Genomic DNA, 22345 nt, shown 5'->3' with positions numbered 1-22345 from the left:
CCAGCAAGGTAAAGAAATGGATAGCATTAGGATACAGGTTATCAAAACACACCTCATCCAGAATAACAGAGGAAGGAAGAACATGTAGGAAGTTGCACTGTGCATGCTGCTCCACTTGCTCCAGCACCCGCCTAACTTCTTTACTCTTTCTTTGTTTGAGATGGTTACATTATCTTTGATTTTAACTGCCCCCCCACATGCCAAACACACACATTTATGGTGGCATTGATTTAAAAAATGGCACTAGAAAGATATCAGAGAGTTGGTTAGAGAAGACACAGCTCACCAGGTTATTCTTTGTGAGTATTTAAATACATTTTTTGATATTGTATCTTATTTTGAGCATCTACCTTGTGGTGGTCTACCCAAAACTAAGCTTCATAAGTTAGCAGATTTCTCTTTTGATTTGGAGGTTGTAATCATTAATAAATCATCTAGCCACTCAGTGCCTCACTGTTCATGGTTACGTCCTTTGGTGATGCCCACTACTGATTATCATCAGTTGTAGTCTAACTTTGCTTTGTTTTTGATCCTCTGTTTCATAGTAGGACAGTCAATACTGTATTTTGCTTCACAAGGTAATGTAAACTTTTATGATCATTATGCTGATAGTTATCCTAATGGACTAGAGATTAAACGTTGTATTATTTCTTTTTTCCTTATGAATAGCATCAGGTATATCTATTGAACTCTAGCCATTCTACAGCATGAAAAAATAACATTCTTGATAAATGACAAAGATTGATTTTCTTAATGCCTGTAGTAAGGAATTGAGTTGTTCTGGCGCAAATTAAATAAAGTTGTTAAACTGTCGTTTCTTGTAAACTCAGCTTTATAGGGAGAATTTATACAAAGTGAGCACTATTTTTTATAACTGTCTTCTATGCTTTGGAGCATCAAGAGACAAGAAATAAGTATACCTCCAATGTATTTAAATTATTCATATATTTTACCATTGAACATGTAACTATTAAAATGATTGATTTAATACTTTAAAACTATTACAATTAAACTTCTTTATAGATTTAGATTATTTCTATAATACTATCCTTTCTATTGATTTTAATTTTCTTTAGTAAAAGTGTCTTTTAAACATTCTTCCAATACCTTTCATTATAATTCATTCTTATAACATTGGATTTTGAAAGAACTTCTATTTTTACCTAATATACTATAATGTTGTTAGTTGTAATCTTTATCGTGTTATTTTGACCATAATCAAAACCCTAGCCACAGTTGACTGGTTTGAATACTTAATACCTCTACCTTACTACGTCCCTCTATCTTTACTTGATTTTGAATATTGTCCTCTCTAACTACTGAATCCTCATTCCAAATATTTCTCTACCTCAAGGTATTTTTATTATTATACCTGGACCCTTCTTATGGTTAATTCAAGGTATCATTTCCTTTAGTTCTCAGCTTTTATGATTCTTTAACCAGGAAATCTTTCCAGTCCTCCTATTTGGGTCATCATTACCCATTTGATTACTGCAACTAAATTATATACACTACATAGATACTACATATATATAATTATATATAATGCATATGTATATATGTATATATACCACATGCAAACACACACACACACATACACACAAACATACACAGTACAACATATATATATGGTAACATCTCCCATATAAATGTGTACATAGCCTTTCCAGCATTTCTGTGTCTTTTATTAATAACTGTATATCTTTTTGTTATTGCTCATTGACTAGATGATAGGGATCTTTACAAGTTTCCATTAGACCATTTTATGCTAATAGAAAATCTGAAAATTTACAACTGGAAAGCAATCAAATTTGTAATGTTTCTATAAAATAACCTCATCATGATAAATGTGACAATGACACCACATTCATAATTTCAAATAATTACTTTACTGTTCCATTTTGCATGTTTTTGTTAGGACCAGATAAGCTGAGAAACATATGTGGGAGTATACTTTATTACAAATCTACTATATATTGCAGTTATTTTAGGAGTATGTGATCAATGCTTTTAAAATTAACTTTTACAGAGAGATGTGTTGTAATTAGAAAGCTATTAATAGTACCTTGTAAATGTAGTTGTCTATTAGAAAGGTTGTAGGAGTTAATATAAAAGGAAAAGTGTCTCCCTCCAAGGCCACAATGAATAGTGTAAGCTTAGCTTTCCTCGTGATCCTCCTGCCTCTGCCTCCTTCAGCAAATCCTACCGGCGTGCGCCACCACAACCGGCAAGCTTAGCCTTCCTCAAAGGAGACCAGATGTCTTCGTGCACTTTGATAACTCATTTTTTCTATGATTCTTTACCTAATACATCATATATATTTTCATCCAGGCATACTAAACTAAATAATTCTTCCCCCTGAGCTAAAATGGTAGTTGTTTTTCTGTTGAACATACATGTTTGATGTAGGCTTAGTGACTGTGAGCTTGGATCTCACAAAGTTCATTATCATTAGGATTGAACACAGGGGCTAGTACTAAGAAAGCAAACATCTCTTTGTTGTACAGAACATTGCTGTATGACTGACTCAGTTTATCTATTAAAAATAATTACTTCACCTTGCATCTAGAAATAATACAACAGCCTTACCCAGTACAGGTCTAACCTTTCTCTGTCCTCTATGGCTGTATACATTGGCTTCCAGAATTACATTAGCTGCAAGAACACACAAAGGAAGTAGCACATGAACTCTGAATAAGAACTTCTGTGATTTACAAGAGAGATTAATAAGCCTTTTCTACATTGGGGCTGAAGCCCTTACGCAAACATTAAGCACGCTGTTTCATGGTGTGCAGATTCAGTTCAGGTCACCACTTACATTATTTTTCTGTAAGACCTGCAGTGCCTTGTTGACATTATTCAGGGCATGAACTCTTGTAGATCCTTTTTCTTTTGGCTAAAAAAAGGAGAGAAATGGTGTTTACTAGAAAATAAAGATACAAAAATTCTACCTGAAAAATCAAGAATGTTTAAATTTCACTTTTCAGTTTGAATATTTTACATGTAAGTGAACACAGACTGTGCAGCATTTATTTAAAAGTCTTCAGGCTTTGGGCTAATTGTCTTTGACATAGTACATCTTTAGAATAAAGAATATACCTCCTGGGAAAGAAATCATTTTTTTCTTTTACAATATTATTTGAGATGATTGCTCCTTCATTTTTTAGCCCAGTGTGCATTATTATAAAACCATCAATAATGGAAAACATTAGCAAAATGCATAAGGTGAGTAACCAGGAAGACAGAAAAGAAAGTTTATTTCTATACATTTTAAGAAAAGTTTGAAGGAGATGTGAGTGTCCTGGGTTGCCCAATTTCCATTCAGTATCAATATCAAGCTAATCATGCATGCTCATACTAGCAACCCTAATTTAAATCAGTTGGTCACAAAAAAGGCATAAGAGTAGAGGGAGCTAGTAGAAAAAAATGTAATTTAACAAGGAGGGGACAGGAGATAGAAATATCAAATGCATTTGATATTGTCAAATAAAATATAATAAGGTATATAATTGTCAAATATATTAATTATTTTAATGCTATATGGTCAATAACACAGACCTCTTTCCAAACAAGCAAGCAAGCAAGCAAGCAAGCAAACAAACAAACAAACAGAAAGCAAAATGGTCAAAAGGTAGAGCATGAGAGTTTGTAAAGCATTTAGCACTCAATGGAGCATACGTAATATACTCCTTCCCCCAAGTCCCAGGGATATTCTCAGAAGAGGGAGGAAATAAGCCATAAATGTCAGACATGGCTAATAACAAGAAAAAAACTGTTTTCTAGACACAACGAGACAAATACACATTGGAACAAACACGGCAATTTTGACAAAAAGATTTAAGACAAAATCCCAATAGAAAAGTGGAAGTAAGGCATAAAATCCCACCACTAACTGAGGAGCTATTTGTATTTTGGCTGAAGTAGAAAGAGGAAGAGTCCATTTTCATTGATGATGTGATTGTTGGTAGACTTGTTACACCCTAGGGCAAGTTCTACTCCAAAGCTTGGCAACAGAAACTGAGATCAATGGGGTAAAGAAGAAAAATAAAAAACGAATGATTCTCAAAGTTGAATACGAAGGTATGGGAAGATAGAAAGGGTGCAAATGGTCAGAGTTGACTGTTTTCAAAATACATTGCATGAAATTCTCAAAGTATTATTAGAATATGCAATGCAAACCAGTGTAGGGGAATGTGAGGGCAGGGAGGCAGGAAGGGATGGGAGGTTGGGGAGAGAGAACAAACACCCTCATAGAAGAAGAGAGATTGGGGATGGGATAGGGGGTTTATGGATGGGAAACCAGGAAAGGGGATAACATTTGAAATGTAAATAAAGATTACCCAATTTTTAAAAAAATGAAGAACAGATTTGCTTTGATTACTTACTAGCCTACAAGTCCTCATCACTGGAATTCAAAATTTCAGTAACTAGGCTTCTTAGCTCACACTTTTAATCCCAAAGTCATATCCCATCCTTTAATTTTAAGGTAGCATCTGCATAATTATTTAAAACATACACATAATTTCAGTTTTCTTAATTGATGAGTTTTAGGAATTCTACTGGTATGATGCTTGTATTTATTCCCTCTTATTATTTTTTTGTTCTGGTTTGGAAACAGTTTGACAGTATTTTCCAGTCTGGCCTAGGCCACTATCTTCTAGCTTCTACTTTCTAAGGGATGAAATTATAGGTGTGTGACATTACACCTGGCTCTTTCCAGTTTTTTGTTTGTTTGTTTGTTTTGTTTTGTTTTTGTATTTGCTTTATTAATGCAAGCTCTTATTAACAATCTCTAAGAATGTCTCAGCAGCTCATTTGCTACTCAAAATTTCTCCTTGATATCTTCAACAGTGACATTGTTGGATCAAGTCAGCTACCAAAGCCAATGATTTATATAGCTCTCATTTCACCCTTAGTTTAGTTAAAGGCACCTGTAGTTTAGTTAAAGGCATGACTTCCAAAACTAGATTGTATGAGTCCAACTTTCTGTTCTGCCACTTTTGGCCCATGTGACCTTGAGAACCTTTTCCATCTCTTCATACTCCAGTTTTCTCTCCTATTAAAACAGAACAAATAAAATATATGTTCTATAACTTTGGATAAAAATATAAATAAAGCATTTAAATGGGGAATTTTGATATAATAATTTCAGATGTTTGTTGTACAAAATTTGTAGTACATGCAAGTTACTTGATACTATTATTTAAAATGCAATGGCAAACGATTTCATACCAATTGCATATATAATTATGCTAAACTTAAGAAATAACTTGTATTCACAGAAATTATCAATGGAGCAAGGCTCCACCATTTCTTATGTGCCTATGAAGTCAGAATTTTCACATTTATTTTCTTACTGTTTCTTTACCTGGTCTATTTATATAATAAAAAAATATATATACATTATATATATATATATATATATATATATATATATATATATTCCCTTGTACTATCCAAAGGTCTTCCCATCTTTCAGAAGACTTCCATACCCAAGAAATTTTATTTCAACTGGCTGTGCAGCTTCCAAATTTTATTCAAAGCCTTCTAATCTCCAAGATGACTTGTCTATGCCCCTTGTTAAAGACTATAGATGTTTTGTTTCTGAAAATTCCTCCATCTCCAATCATAGCCTCATGAACAGGAATCTCTACTTTTCATATTTTAGAACATTTAAGTCATTTATTTCAAAGTGAAAACGACCTTTATTTTAGTATTTTCTTACCTATAACTGTAAAAAGGAAAAAAGAAAAAGGCACAAAAATACATTTTAAAAGTAACATGGAAAAAATGGACATAAATGTGCAGAGAATGAGCACAAATCATGAAAGAATAACCTTAAACAACTAAAACACTGTGAGGTTTGTGTATTTCTAACCAGAATTGACAGAAAATGTGGGCACTCACAGGCATTCCTTTCTCTATAAACATCATAAAAGTAATACATTCTGAACGTATGCATGTTTACACAAAGTGTGGACATAATGAAATTAAGACTAAACATACACTATGTCTTCCAATTGGCTACATGACAAAAGCTTGAGTGTAGAGCAGTTGGATGTTTTATTTTAGGAAATCACCAACCCAAATTCAAAATTCTTAAAAATATATCAAGTATACATATCAGTAACATTCACTAATATTATATAGACATAACATGATATGCCGATACACACACACACACACACACACACACATATATATATATATATATATATATATATATATATATATATATATGCAATAATTGTTAGTGAAAAAAGAGGCCATAAATTTAACGGAGAGCAAGGAGCGTTATTGGAGTGTGTTGCAATTGCTTCTCAGCTTTTTGGCTAAGATCAAGTGTGGAGTGTGTTGGAGAGAGGAAAGAAAGGAGAGAAGTTGTAATTATATTATAATATCAACAATAAATATAAAATAAATGAATAATAAACCTCAAAATATATCAATTTGAATTAACTTAGTGGCATATTAACCCTATATAGCTCTTGTAATTTATTTGAAAATGAAAGCGTAAACTATGCCTATTAAGCATACCTGAAACAATTGAAAATCACTATCATAGCTGTGCTTACGTACAATAAAATATTTCATTTTATTAAAGGCAAAAATAAAACTAGTTTCACCAGAGAAGTGGGGTATCATTTGAGATGTAAACGAATGGAATGTTTAATTAAAAAAAAACTTTCAGTAGCAAGTAGAAGACTGAGGTTTTTAAAGGACTGTCAGAATGCACAGAAGCCCAGAAAGCAAAATAGGCAAACAAAACAACAAGGCAAAATCCTGGGCAGTGTCTGACAGAACAGAGACTAATTTGGCTTGGTGTGAAAGAATTGCAGGAGGCAAGTGAGAGATAGGATTTTGGCCAATTTCACCTTTGAAGGACAGCTAGAATTTCTATAGTATATAAAAAACCTTAGTGTGTGCCTGTTTGTGTGTGTGTGTGTGTGTGTGTGTGTGTGTGTGTGTGTGTGTGTGTGTGTGTGTATACACACTTAAATGCTCATACTGGAAAGCTCTGCTAAAAGTCAAAGAGAACAGAATAAGATAATAATTGAATAAAACTCATTAGATATGCAGAATGTATGACTAGGTAGACTGAAGTCTTAAACCCTACTTAAAAGAATAATAGGAATCTAAAAATAAGATATTTTAAGTCAGCAGATTTTGATTTAAGAGCTTTTCTCCAGTATAAGACATTCATCAATTGAACTCAGACTCTTCTACGACTTTAGTGACCTATAGCATTGTATAACCATGTTTTCTCTCCCCAAAGAAATGTTCTAATGTTATACAAGGTAACAATTCTCAAAAGAAAATTACATATTCTTTACAGATGTTTTGGGTTATCAGACTAAAATACCCATATTTTTATTATAGTGTACCAAAATATTTTTATTTATAAAATAACACAGGTACTTTTAAAATAGTTGAAAAATATAAGATAACACAAAGATGAATTTTAAGTCATTATGCATAAAAATTTTAAAGAAATGGCAAAGAAACATAATGCTTATCAATTAACTGAATATATTACTGAAAAATTCTTCACATGATAGACAATGCAAAAATGAAAATTGTAATATGAATTATTTTATTTTGTTCAGGACTAGGTACTGTATTATATGGCCAAGGTATTGAGGAGTTTCGATAGATCAGCCAAATATAACTGCTTTTGGGGGGCCTGACATTTTACTGAGGTTACTGTAAATTAAAAAAAAGAAAAAAACCTCCTGGCTGGAGAGATGTCTCAGTGTACAAGTGTGACGAACAGAATGTGTGCCCTCGGCACCCACTTAGAAGCCATATAGTCCTGGTGGTGGCCTGTCTTTAATCCCAGGGATCAGTAAGCAGAGACAGGTACCCCAAAAGAAGGCTGGCTAGATACAGTAGCTGAGTCAATGAGGTTGGGTTTCAAGTAGGGAATAATTTGGAAGTCAACGTTTGCCTCCACACACGCGCACACAAGTGCTTATATAGCCACATATAAATATTCATTCACTCTCACATACATACGCATGCAGAAAAAAGAGAAGGAGGGAAGGCAGGCAGGTGGGAAGAAAGGAAAGAAGGAAATAAGATTCCTACCAGTTTTTGCCCTGTCAGGCCTTCCAGGAGGTCCAGGAGGCGTTTCCCATCCTGCAGGTCACTGAAGAGGTTGTCTATGTGCTGCTTTCCAAACTGAAATAAAAAATAAAAAACATCCACTTGAAAACAGCACAATTTTTATGATTCATATCTATGATGAAGCTCTTGGAAATTTAAATCTGTCTTTCTTTAATAGTATTTCACCCTTTCAATTAATAAGGTAACAAGAGTGATAGATGAAAAAGAAAGCTCAATTTAATAAGCAGGGTCAAAGAAATTATAACATCAGGACAAATTATTTGAACCACTAATGATGGCTAGTTGAAAACTTATAGCATAATTTATCCAATTAATCTGTCAGATTGTTCAACAGCCTTTGTCACACTTTATTGCAAATGATTCAAAAACTCCTGTTCTCCTTTTTGTCAATTCAAACTTTGGAATTACCTGGTTTAGGTAGTTACTTAGCTAGTTAGTTAGTTATCTTGAAGCCTAATGCACCTGGTAATCTCAAATGGTCTCCAACCCGAATATCCAATAATCCCAGTTAGTTTCCCATCCAAATATTAACCAGGCCTAACCATGCTTAACTTCTGGGATCAGATCAGATTAGGGGTGTTAATTTGGTATGGCTATTGATGGAAACTATGGTTGAAACATTGAGAATAAATCTATTAAGGCTTTTTTCTTGTTTTTATAGGTTATCTACTAGAAAATTCCATAAAAGTACCTAAAAGTTACTGTAAGTCCTAAAATTTGTGCAGTAAGAAAATATTGGAGGCACTGAACTGTGCAAGTGAATTCCATCACCATTGTTTTTGTGTCATGTTTCTGTCATTCTGTCATGGCATGCCTGTCATAGTTAATGCACTTATCTTGCAGGAGTAGGTGAGACAAAGAATTTGGCTATGTGGCCTTTTATTATGAAACTAGAAGATTGCAAAGTCAAGATTTTGTGCCAGATCTAGGAAACGTCTGAAGTTCCTTCCATCTTACCATGCTCCTCCACTTTATCATCTTTCTATCCATTATCTTTCAAATATATTGTTTGTTATGATATATACTCCAAAAGTCTTTCCAAATTTGGTTAAAAATAATTCTACTATTGCTGTATATGAGATTCTTTTCAGCACTTCGATTACTCATGTTATCTACAAAGATTAATCTATCTAACACTAAGTTTATGGAGCACCAATAAACTGGAGATGCTGGATGGGGCACACATTGGTAAATCAGACATATAGTGCTCAACCTTATAGAAGTTCTTGTCCAGCCAGGAAAATATATTCACCAATGATAATATCATACACAGGAAATAAGTGGGTCCAGAAGAACTAAGTGTTCAAAGTAACAAAGTCTATGGATTATAATCAGAAACTGCTTTCCCACAGTATCAAATGAAAAGCCTAACATGAGGCTTAAACTATTTGACTTTACTCATCAGTTACTTAGACTGCAAACAAACTTTGAAACTCATTTGTCAAGAAAATCCCTGGATGCAAGAAACGTGACAACTTTGATACTTCTAAAACTAAAGACAGAAACGCTGGATTCTTCCTATATCCAGGTAGCAATGTCAGCAGTGGTACCTGTGGCTGCCTAGTTCCTTCTATGAAGAAAAACTTAGCTCCTGAAGGTAAGTCATTCATTCTTGTATGGTAAGTTTTTGTGATATGATATCAACTACAGACTATTTTTCACAAAATAAATTTATATCAACCAACCAGATACCCCATTTTCCCCTTTTAGACATTATCTAGATCTATGAAGAACAGTTTAAAAATCAGAGATATTTAAAAGTATAAAAGGACTGAAGGAGCTGAAGGGGTTTACGACCCTATAGGAAGAACAATACCAAACAGCCAGAGTTCCCAGGGACAAAACAACCAATCAAAAAGTACACATGGAGCAACCATGGCTCTAACCACATATGTAGCCGAGGATGGCCTTGTCAGACATCAATGGGAGGAGAGGCTCTTAATCCCGTGAAGGCTCAATGTCCCAGTGTAGGACAATATCAAGGCAGGGAGGCTGGAGGAAGTGGGTAGGTGGGTACAAGAGCAACCTCACAGAAGCAGGGGTAGGGGGGAGTGGCATAGGGGGTTTCTGGAGGGAAATCCAGGAAAGAGGAAAACATTAGAAATATAAATAAATAGAATATCCAAGAAAGGAAAAATGATACCCCAATATGCCAATTTTTAAAGAAAAGCAAATGTATTTTTTCTGACAAAGATAGTTGTTCAAGGGAGATAGTGTGCATCAATATTGGTTGCCAGAGAAGCTCTGACAAAACAAGGATGACATGAATGACAAAATAGCATTTTTTATAAAATAGAATAGGAACTGATAAGTATAAAACCTAGCTCAGGGCACCAAACTTAAGGATCATATAGCAACACTCATATGCTTTGATTGAAGGAGAAGGAAAGCCTAGATAAAGGCCAACAGGCTGAGAGAATTGCCTATAGTCAAAATGTGACACAGACTCTTTATAATTTCTATTTCATGCCAAAATCTACAAGTGGAGAGGGAATAAATGGTTCTAGTCACGTCTCAGACACCCAAGTGTAACTATTTAGTGATAAAAGTACAAAGAAGCACTGCATTGATAAGACAAAGACTGATCTTACTATTTTATCAATTTTCAAAGCATATATATAAATGGTATTTTATTGAAGTGTCACAAAAGAAGTCCAAGTCCTATTTGTTCCATCCAGTAGGAACATGCTTTGAGCAAATAAGTCTGAATTTATATACCCTGGATATGGTAGGATCAATTCCTCAGTATCTAAAGATTTAACAGTTCTGTCAAAACACAGGCTGAAGAAGTTTTTGTCCCTCCTTTCTTAATGCATGTTTGCTTGAATGTAAAAACAAATATTAGAGCACCTTTGAGTAAAATTGCCACCTATTAAAGCAATTCTCACAGAAATGTCACAGAGCTTCACATACTTAGTCAACATCTAGTATAACTACTCAACAGACTGAAAGAAAAATCTCATTGCTCCTATACCTTTCTTGGTTTTAAATACTTTCTCTCCACTCATTGGACAGAGTTATAGATATTATTCAGCAAAAAAAGCACAGGCGCCAGAGACAGGAGAGGCTAACTTTGGAGCCCAAGTGCCCTATTCACTAGATGTGGAATCCTAGTAAAGTAAGTACACATTTGTACTGATTAATAAACTGGAAACAGACATAGGTCAGAGCACATCTGTGAGGTCAAAATGAAACAAAATATATGTATTTTATAGGCATTGCCTGTGACTGAGCAACTTAAGCCACACTTAATATAGGATAATTTTATTTTTCTATTGCTGTCTCTCTATGTATCTAGTGCTAAGTTATAGGGACATGTGAAAGTTTAGCATGTTATTAGATCTAATGGAACGTGCTGAGTTTATTTGAAGTGCATGTGATTATAGCCCCTTATAAGAGTAGATGTAAGGAAAGGGAGCCATAATTGTCCATATACAACCACTGAGAATTAGAAATGTTACCTGCAGGTGAAGAAGTCCATAGAAGATTCATGTTCTTACTGTTGCTCCTTAGGTTATTATTAATTAAATCTTTTTCCGTTCTGTTTTGTCTTTGATAGCTATCACATCTTTTTCATAGGCAACATTTCAGGTCATGAAAGCATTACTCTTTCCCTAAAATTCCGTCATTAATGGCTTTCTTTTCAAGTGCAAAAAATGATTTTGTAAAGCATATAAAGTGCCACATCCTCTCTTTGTGCCACATGACTCTGTGGCTCCCTGTCTTCAGTTCCTTTCATGACTAATGGTGGCTTTATTAAATGAACTCGGCGAACTTTTGACATTACTCAGCAGATTCCTGCATTCAGTTATTGACTTTTTTGCTAACCCAAATAGCAAGATGAAACGATTGTAAGATAATAATACTTCTACAGCACTGTCAGCAAGGAATTAAGAAATATAGAAGCCCAGACCACATTTAAAATATATTAATAGGTGGCATAAACAAAGTCAAGAAAATGTAAAAACAAAAAACTGGGAAAGGCTCGGAAATGCATTTGTGAAGCTGTTTAAGTGGTCTCTGACTCTTCAGACTTGCATTGCTCTTTTAACCTGAAAATTCAGAAGGATCAATACAATGTTCCAGTAAGAGGAAAAGAGCACATGGATAATTTAGCATGACCTTCTGGTTACAAAAAGGTCAATCCACGGATATATCTGTTGTTCAGACAGTCAAGAGACTGCTCACTGATTACAAATGTCTGGACACTGGAAACACCAAAAAGGACTGCAACCATGAGAAATCAAAATCTCTTGGGAGGCAATGTAGCTAAATTGCACACCACAAAATAATGCAGCCCACTGTAGTGTAAATAGGCACCTTTCACACGTGATTGCTTCCTTAAGACTGGTTTAAATAATAAGAAACACATTATTGCTGCATAAAATATACATATGGGAGACATATACCTTACGTTGTATAGTACAATGAATATTTGTAAAGTGAATATATTTATATTACGAGCAATCACATATGGAAATGAGATTATGTCTTAGATCCTGGTAGGAACCTCACACCTTCTGTGAACTAGCCTCCTCAAGAATGACCACTGAACTAATTAACAACACATATTAATAATGCTTCACAAGCCTTGTAATAAAAATAATACTTGGTTCACCTTTAATTTTAGGGGTGTTATGATTGTACAGAATATTGCTCATACAGAGGGAAGATGGAAAGGAAAAAAATTTACACTAATGAAGTGTGGCTGACCAAGCATAAAGAATTGTAATTTTTGTGAATAATAAAATTTACTCTATGTTCAGAGTTCCTTTATTGAAATCCATATCTTCAATATGCCCCCTCTCTTATCCATGCCTTAAGTCCATTTCCATTTGAAAAAAAACAAGATATAGCATCACCCATATTGTTGTAGTGATGTAAAAATTTTAAGCCCAATGGACTTTTAAAAAGTAAGATATTCTTAAAAGATGCTAATTATGAATTTATTCCAATATTTTGAGGTATATTACTCATACTTCTAGTCAATTCACCTCTGTCATCTTAGATTCAGAGTGACCAAAGGCAATAATTAATTTGATAATATACAGATTCAATTGCTAACAAATATAAGGCAACCAATATAGCCTCTGTCTGGCAAAGTGTTCAATAAATTTAAATGGCATGTCTCATGCTGTCCTTCCTTACCCAACACTGTTCTGAGGATCCAAAGGTCCTTGCAGGAATGAATGATACTGTAAGAGCTTAAGAAAAGAATGCTTAAGAAGATGAAGATTGGGTCTAATGAAACCCCTGGAACTAATCATAGAGAAATAGTTTCACTCCAAGACTCAGAGAAGAGATCAGTTTTGGGACTGTAGACCATTAAAGAATCAAGAAGACTGCCTGAGAGGGAGGCACTCCCATCACTAAGTGTCTTGATCATTCTTTCTATACTGCATCCTTAAAGAACTACCCTGAGCTCAAATACACCCAGAAGTCTTGTGGGCAAGGAAATCTGGTAGAAAAGGGAAGAAAGTGAACCCATGTGGACAAACAAACACTATTTTGGACACTTCACATATTGCAAAAAATTGTCACAGACATCTATGCCAGGAAGGAACTGAAAGACCAAAATGTTCTTCCTCATGCTTAATCTACCAATTCTATCTCTAGTAATGTCATTGCAAAAAGCCAAATCTATCAGTGGGATACATTTTCTTCTTTAGCAGGAGTATCAAAGTTCTAGAATGTTTTTAGGCTTTAGCAGATGAAAATTAATATGCATTTATTCATTATCACTTAGCATCACATACTTTTAGAGACTCCTATGAGCCAGGAATAGAACTGAAATCTGGCTACAAAGATAATGAAGAAAAAGCCAAGTTATTCCTTAGAGCTAAGAAGTACTCAGCAACTAAGTAATACAATACTCTCAGTTACAGAATCTTATTTAGCAGTAAGTCTTTATAAAACATAATCACTAGCATCCAATGTTTATGTTGCAGTACTAAGTACACAAAACATGACTCGGGCAGATTGCACATTAGAACCTTGAACAGTAAAATCACAATCAAGTCATAGTTTGTTTTGAAGACCCAAGGAAATAATATTTAAACAAAGTCAGCATGCTTCATGATCTGATCAGGTCTGGCTCTTACAAACTTTGTTTTTGTTTTTGTTTTATTTTTTAAATGAATCAGTTACTTAGGCTTGTGATTTTTCATCTGAAAATTACTAGGGATAATAGTAGTTCATTTGCTGCAAGTTTTCTAAACCCCAAATTTTACAAATTTTGGTAGTTTTATATCATATATTGTTTGGTATAACCTTAATAAAATGAAAAAATATTGTAACATCGATTTATAATACATGAATTTAGATAATTATCTTTTATGTGAATTAGATATTCCTTATATGATAGAATCCTGAATGTTATCGTTAATTTTTCTATTCAACCTGATAAGAAATTGATTTATATTAAGATATCTAAGGATAGAAATAGAAATGAATTATGATCTATTCTAATAATTGTTTTTTACATAACTTATGGCACAAAGATGGCAAGATGGCACATATTTTTTCAAAGTATATAAACACACATGCATTATATACATGTAAGATATAATAAATAAGGAAATGCAACTTACCAACATTTAGAACCAAAAGTAAGATGGTTAAAGAATATTTAAATTTGCTCAAATATCATGAAAATGCAATGGGCCATGATCATTCACATATTTTTATAATTAATAAGTTTAATTTGATTGATACATTATATATACTTTCATTATATACACGTCAGAAAATTTTATGTGCTGAATGTGTGTGTCAAGGCATAGCTCCTTCCCTTCACAATCGAACCATTCTTCTGCTTATTAGAAAGTCAGCCTTGGACAACTCATAATCTCTTCTTCAATGACTGTATTGAAGGCCTGTTTATAGATAGTATCAAATCAAGGAAAGGAGTCACAAATTTAGATGGCATAGAATGTGCAAGGAAAGGCTTATATGTAACTTGTATTTCTATTTCCTTCTAACAAGTGGAACCAGAGGACATTTCTAATCCTATAATAATATGTTGAATGAATTTTGGCTTTTGTCATAACCAGTTTTGTACACACTGATTCACTAGTATTTAAGCCAAACCTCATTGTACCTTATATATTTTGCTTTAATTAATTTTTATATCAACAGAATGCATCGCTCTCTCATAGATAATAAATTTGAAATGTAGAAAACAACAATTTTCTAAAGACACAAGTGTTACTTACATACAAATCTCAATGTAGAAACTCTACCTACCCATCTCTTACCCACTCTATCTCTACTTTCTAAATATTTATGTTATAATTATGTGGTTATTATATCATTCAGTTTTAGGGATAAGGACTTATAACTTGTACATCTTCATGATCTTTTAAAAACAATTTTAATGATCTTTTTTTTTACATTTTCTTATTTTCTTTTATGAGTGTGGTGCTTTTCCTATATCTATGTGTGTGCCACATACCTACAGTACCATAAAAGTCAGGGTTTTCAAGCCCCATAGAACTACAGTAGCAGATGGTTGTGAATCAGGATGTGAACCCTGGGAACCAAACCTAGATCAGCTCCTCTGCAGGTGCAAGAAGTGCTCTTAACCACTTAGCCATTTCTCAACCCTCTGCTTTTCTCTTTCAGTTTCTGAATGTCACATGCTAATTAACAAAAATTGTTATTCTTTATGCCAGTCTGAATTTGTGACAAGATAATGGGCATAGTGATAATTCTCACATACACATTGTAATATTTTTCTCTGGTCTGTTGCTGTGGAGATGGTTCATTGGCTAAAGAACACCGTTTCGAATGGTGAGAACCTGAGCTCAGTTTCTTTAATATCCACATTAAGATGGGTTTATGTAGCTCAAATAGAAGGACTACTAAAGTGTGAATGCTTCAGTCATTAGAAGGGGAAACAAAAATATTCATAGGAGATATGGAGACAAAGTTTGGAGCAGAGACTTAAGGAATGGCCATTCAGAGCCTGCCTCTCCTGGGGATCCAGCCCATATACATACAGCCACCAAACCCAGACAATATTGCTGATGCCAAGAAGTGCATGCTAACAGGAGCCTGATAAAGATGGTAGAGAGTCTCTACCAAAGCATGACAAATACAGAGGGGAATGATATCAGCCAACCATTGAACTGAGAATGTGTTCCAAATTGGAGGAGTTATAGAAAGAACTGAAAGAGCTGAAGGGTTTTACAACACCGTAAGAACAGCAATACCAACCAACCAGAGCTCCCAGAGACTAAACCACCATCCAAAGAGTACACATGGACAGACCCATGGCTCCAGCTTCATATGTAGCAGAGGATGGCCTTGTTGGGCATTAGAGGGAAGAGAATCCTTTGGTCCTGCCAAGGCTCCCCCGCCGCAGTGTAGGGGCTTGACAGCTGGGAGGTGGGAAGGGGTGGGTAAGGAGATACATTTGAAATGTAAATAAAAACACCAATAAAATAATTGGGTTCATGTGTCTATAATCCAGTGCCCCTCAACCAGACAGCAGATGGAGATGAGGGAATTTCTGGAAGCCAGTGTGCCATCCAGCAAGAGATTCACAATGTTGAGCACTGTACCCTCTGTCAAATAAGGCTAAAGTTAAAGACTGAAACCCAAAGTTGTTCTCTGACCTCCACATATATACAGGCACACATGCTCCAATATTTACTCTAGGACAGAAACCTATAAATATACACTTATGCACAAAGACTAAAACAACTAAATAAAGATCTCAAGGTTTAAACTGTATGAAATAAAATAATACACTTTGGTTGTATGCATATAATGCAGGTATTTCTTAAACATCTAAACAGTCCACTTATTGTTTGAAAATATTCAACTTATTGGCTTTATTTTGAAGGATATGGTACTTTGAAGCAAATAAGTACTTATTTATATAGCACTTCTAGCTTTTCTCAATAGTGCAGAAATTGAGGTAAATTACATAACAATTCAATTGTTTTCATCATATGTCAAAGGAGAGAAGGATTTATATTATACAATTACATTTAATCAGTATTATTTGAGTGCTTCATACTGTCCCATACACCACAAATAATAGGTAGATGAAAGCCTTTCTTCTCCTTTACCCATTACTATTGTTTTCCTAGATTTTGTCACATTCTAGGAAAGAGGTGTACTTTAAAACAATTATAATTATAATCCTTTTGATACTGGTATCATAAATGTACTATTGTTAAAGTGAGTGAGATTTAATCCACTCTGGGGAAAATAACTGAAAGCAGGAGTTTTTCAACTGTATTTTAAAAAGTTGAATAAAATATTAACAGGAAGATGTGGAAGACAGGAAGATAGCATAGGCAGAAAGACCTACACATTCTAAGATCAAATTACATTTTCTGATTCCAGAAATCACAATAAGCCAGTTCTTCAAGCATAGGGTCTGTTGAGGAGTGAAAAAAAGAACACATTACAGAGATATGAGATTATATCAGAGGATATTTGATAAGGCATTCAAAGGAACCTGGACACACAATCATTGTCTTCAGACTTTTTAACAAGATTTCTAATTTTGAGACACTTAAGCCATATTTTTACATTAATAATTCAGTCATATTTTAATGGAGTAAATTCTGCTTGAGAAAGGCCAGTATTGGCATTGTTCATAGACTACTCTTGTGTAGAAATATTACTAGGCAAGGGAACACTATTGTGCAGGAACATGTTCTCTAAATGGTAAATAAACAGCAAAATTAGTCCAAATATTTCATCCTTTAATGAGTCCATACCCTTTAGCATGTGTCCTCACTGATTTTCTCTTCTCCATTTACTGCCTGCTGAATCTACATCAGCTCCTGACTTGCATTAACCATTAAAATGAAGCACACATTTGGCCTTCAATGGGTGGGGATATTTTTCTGTCCTCCTTGTGGCACTTTCTTCACCAAAGAAACATACCTGAGTCAGGTTATGGGAGAATGACAGAGATGTGGAGCACAGTCAAGATGCCACTACCTAAAGACTATACATGGACTGACCCTGGACTCTGACCTCATAGGTAGCAATGAATATCCTAGTAAGAGCACCAGTGGAAGGGGAAGCCCTGGGTCCTGCTAAGACTGAACCGCCAGTGAACTAGACTGTTGGGGGGAGGGGGACAATGAGGGGAGGGTGGGGAGGGGAACACCGATAAGAAAGTGGAGGGGGGAGGGGGATGTTTGCCCGGAAACTGGGAAAGGGAATAACACTCGAAATGTATATAAAAATACTCAAGTTAATAAAAAAAAAAGATGTCATAGCTATCTCATAAGAGGTTGTTACACAGTAGGAGGCATCCATCCAGCAAAGCTCAGTTAAAAGCAGCAAAGCTACTTAGTCCACTCACAGCTCCCTAGGAGCACATGACAAAACTGTCTGACCCACCTGTATATATGAAATAACATAGTATGAAATAACATAGTATAGCTGAGATTTGAGCTGTTTAAAAAGTGACAATGAATTAATACATGTCTGTACATAGGATACATATATCAATGATCAAACGCCTTACAAAATACCATTTTTAAAGGAGCTCTTGATTTTTATGTGACAACGTACTTCAAGCTATAGAAGGTCATTTTACTGCTAAAATTGATTATGGACAGAAAGAGGCCTTATCTAACAATTGAGCCAGAGAAAACAATTGCTCTTCAATGTATTTATTCTACACATTTCATTTAACATCCTGCTATAGAAGAGAGAGAAAGAGAGAGAGAAAGAGAGAAAGAGAGACAGAGACAGAGAGAGAGAGAGAGAGAGAGAGAGAGAGAGAGAGAGAGAGAGAGAAACACTAATTATTGACCAAGAGCAAGTATTCTTAGTTCTTGGCTTCATAAAAATAAATTGAACTGTGTAATAAGTTAAAAAATGTCTAGAGCAATTTTAGTAAAAGTATTCTTTTAACCTTTCTGAAGTCATTATAGACTATATGTATGTATATACAAATATGTGTAGGAACATATATGTAAATACAAATATTTTATTTCTTACTCAATATTTTCCTTAAATGCCAGTTGGGGAACTAAAGTATCTAATGGATTTGACTTTTTTGGGTCCCATTTACTAAGGTTTTACTCTGCTCTAAGTTTACTTTCTAAAACTAAAAATGTGTTTATCTCATTTTCTTTATTCTTCCAGTGGCTTGTTATTCAAAAACAGTGAGTTAAAATAATTCTCAGTGAACTAAAACTGTCACCTCCACTTAGTGTTTCCACAACAATGCTTTTCTGAAGAGTACCCAAAGGAAGTAGTTAAGGTTTACTTTTTTTTAAGGAAAGCACAGGAGAAAAAATATTTAATTGTCTGTAAATTAATTATAAATTTTAATTGGCAACTGTCATTTTGAAAATAGAAATATTACTTTTGTAATCTTTAATGCAGGACTTTCTATCCAAATATTCTGTTATTACATGATTTATCTTGCAAAGATCTCAAATTCTGCAAATATTCTTTATAAATAGCAAATACTTCCTAATTGTAAACACCATGACATACAATGCTTATTTCCAGGAAGCAGCAATTTTCCAAAACTACCCTCAAAGAAAAATAAACTAAAAAGATCTTGAGTTAAAAAGAACATAATCAGGTGACAGCCAGACCTGTTGGGAAGACCTGTAATCTCAGCTACTCAGAAGGATAAGCCAATAGGATTTCGAGTTCAAGACCTGTTTGAGCTACAGAATGAGTTCAAGGTAACCTTGGGCAACTTAGTGAAACCCAATTGCCAAGTAAAAAGGAAAAAGGATGTCTAACATGTTTTCTATACACAACAGGAGTGATGGATATATGAATGAATAGGTACCATAAAAGCATGCACAAGGCCTGCACACGTTAAAAGCAGCCAAAATTCCAGTACCAAGAATGGAAAGTGGACACAAAAATCTAACCCAGAGCCAAGAAGCTATCTGCAACTGTTAGCTGCTGGCAAGAGAAAAATCAATTTTCGTAAACTGAATGTCACTGTGTCTATTAACCCCATTCCAGTGCCATCCATATGCAGAGAAGTAGCCGGCCAAGGCAAAGTGAACTGCATGATTTTTGTTATTGCTGTTGTTATTTTGTGAGCGTGGTTTCTTTTCTTTCTGTTTTTTTTGTCTTATTGTTTCTTTTCTCTTCTATCTTTCTTTTTGTTTGTTTTAGTTAGTGGTTTGCTCTTCACTTTTTTATTGAGAGAAAAAGTTATAGAAAGATATAGAGAGATAGGAGAGGAAAGAGAGGCAAACAGATAGGAGAGAGAGACAGAGAGAAAGAGATGGAGAAAGAGACAGATTGTAGACAGACAAAGAGAGAGAGCTTCAACTTAGTTTGAAGAATCTGGAAATTGTTGCGGGAAGGGAAAGCAGATCAAAATATTTTATATGAAAAATGCTTTTAATTTTTTTTAAAAAAGGAGAAGTGTCTGGTTAGATAGTTCAGTGGTAGGTACATCATCACTTGTCCAGCATGCCTACCATGCACAAGCTGTTATGCTCAATACCTGGTAAGAATAAATGAATGGTAACTTGGCTGAAATTGGAAGATTCCATTAAATAGCAATATTTGTGAAAATGCTGCTCATTCTTCTTGCTAAATGATGTTCTCTTTTGTCTTTAAATTTAAATATTATTTGGACTAATTAGCAATCTTTTATTAAAGTAATAAAATCAGAGATGGAGATTTAAACAAAAACAAAATTAACTTTTAAATGAAAACTATTTTTAATTCTTTTTAGATTTCATTGACTCTGATTTTACAGCTAGTAGTGTTATAAATTATAAAAATTGTTGGGCTAGAGAGATGGCTCAGCGGTTAAGAGCACCATGTGCTCTTCCAAAGGTCCTGAGTTCAAATCCCAGTAACCACATGGTGGCTCACAACCATCTAAAATGAGATCTGGTGCCCTCTTCTTGTATTCTTAATCATAATAAATAAATAAATCTTTAAAAAATTGTTGTGAATACAAACAGGTAAACTTCAGTGTTCAACAACTGTCAGCACATTGATATATTTGAAAAAAATTGTATCCCTGTACATGTCCATAGGTTTTTCTTTTTAGCTCAACCTGGAGTTGGAGTTAGTTATGAAACACCATGTGGGTTCTGGGAACAAAATTTGAATTCTAAAACGAGTAGCTGGTGATCTTAAGCCACCTCTCCAGCCTCACAATCATCAAATTTAAACACATGCTTCTCTATTTGTTTTGTTATCCTTCTCTAGTTTTACTTATATTTATCTTTAATTCCCATTGTTTTGCATTATATGAATGCATTTGAGGGAGTTAGGGTTCTAGAATTGAACTTACAGCACTGTACCTGCTGAACGTACAATCAACTACTGACCCCATAAGTGCGTTGACAGTGTTTATTATTTAAGACCTAATATTCTTAGGACTTTATAGCTATTGTTAAACATACTCTTTAATATTAGGAAGAATTTAATTGGTATAAATGGTAGTTTTTTCCTACATTTTTGATAGGAGAAAGCTAAGACTGCCTTAAGTAAATTCACCAATGTTTTCAAACTCAGGTTCACATCCATTCTCTCTATATTAAACTGCAGTTTTCATCCTTACACAGCTCTAGCTCTATTTTTGGCTTACTAATTTTATCGTACTCCAAAAAGTGAACGTTTACTTGCCTAACTAATGAAAATCTCTTTAAAATCATTTGAAGTGTATCACAATGAAACATCTTCTTAATACATTAAAATAGACACTTTTGCATTAATAAACCCCTACCTATGTCTTTTCTAACAGCTGGAGGCATGTTTATCTTTGGCCGTACTATGAAAATTCAATGGTAAAATGTGACTATATCTAAATTAAAGCAGATGAACTAGTTAATTGGAGAGTTTTCAAATCATCAAATGTAAACAAAAATTTCTGCAAAGAAGCTGTGTCTTCAAATACTTATTGGCAGATTAAAACTGCAGTGATATGGAGATAATGCTGCAGTGCCAGAGGCTAATTACCTTATCTGGGGGCTAGTTTACATCAATAGCATTCCTGTGCCTTTCTCCATGGGAGAACCAGGATCCTGTAACTAATAGATTGAAATTTTTTGAAATAAATTAGCTTAGACCACCAGCTTCCACCAACCCCAAAGCTAAAAATGTTAATAGACAATGTCTAAAGGCAGTAGAAAAAGCTTTCCACATCTTGCTGTAGCCACCTCTAGTGTACCCACCAGTGTATTTTAAAATTTGCCTTGATTTATTCTTTGTCCTGCAAATATATAAAACTGCTTCCACATTG

At 34.3% G+C, this 22345-nt stretch overlaps 1 protein-coding gene across 8 annotated transcripts in view; it reads right to left on the bottom strand.

The window, feature by feature from the left end:
* The window catches only part of Dmd (dystrophin), a 2349574-nt gene that overhangs the window by 1796982 nt on the left and 530247 nt on the right, over nucleotides 1-22345 (bottom strand). For all 8 annotated transcript variants that reach the window (XM_087599109.1, NM_001370876.1, XM_087599108.1 and 5 more), the window contains 2 exon segments: nucleotides 8089-8181; nucleotides 2819-2896 (listed from right to left, as the gene is read on the bottom strand). In XM_087599109.1, coding sequence (XP_087455235.1) covers nucleotides 2819-2896; nucleotides 8089-8181 — 171 coding nt within the window.

The sequence above is a fragment of the Rattus norvegicus genome, chromosome X (assembly GCF_021556685.1).
Source record: "Rattus norvegicus strain SHRSP/BbbUtx chromosome X, alternate assembly SHRSP_T2T, whole genome shotgun sequence".
Lineage (NCBI taxonomy): Eukaryota > Metazoa > Chordata > Mammalia > Rodentia > Muridae > Rattus > Rattus norvegicus.
The sequence above is the reverse complement of the archived record's forward strand: the minus strand, read 5'-3'. Positions and strand labels throughout refer to the sequence as shown.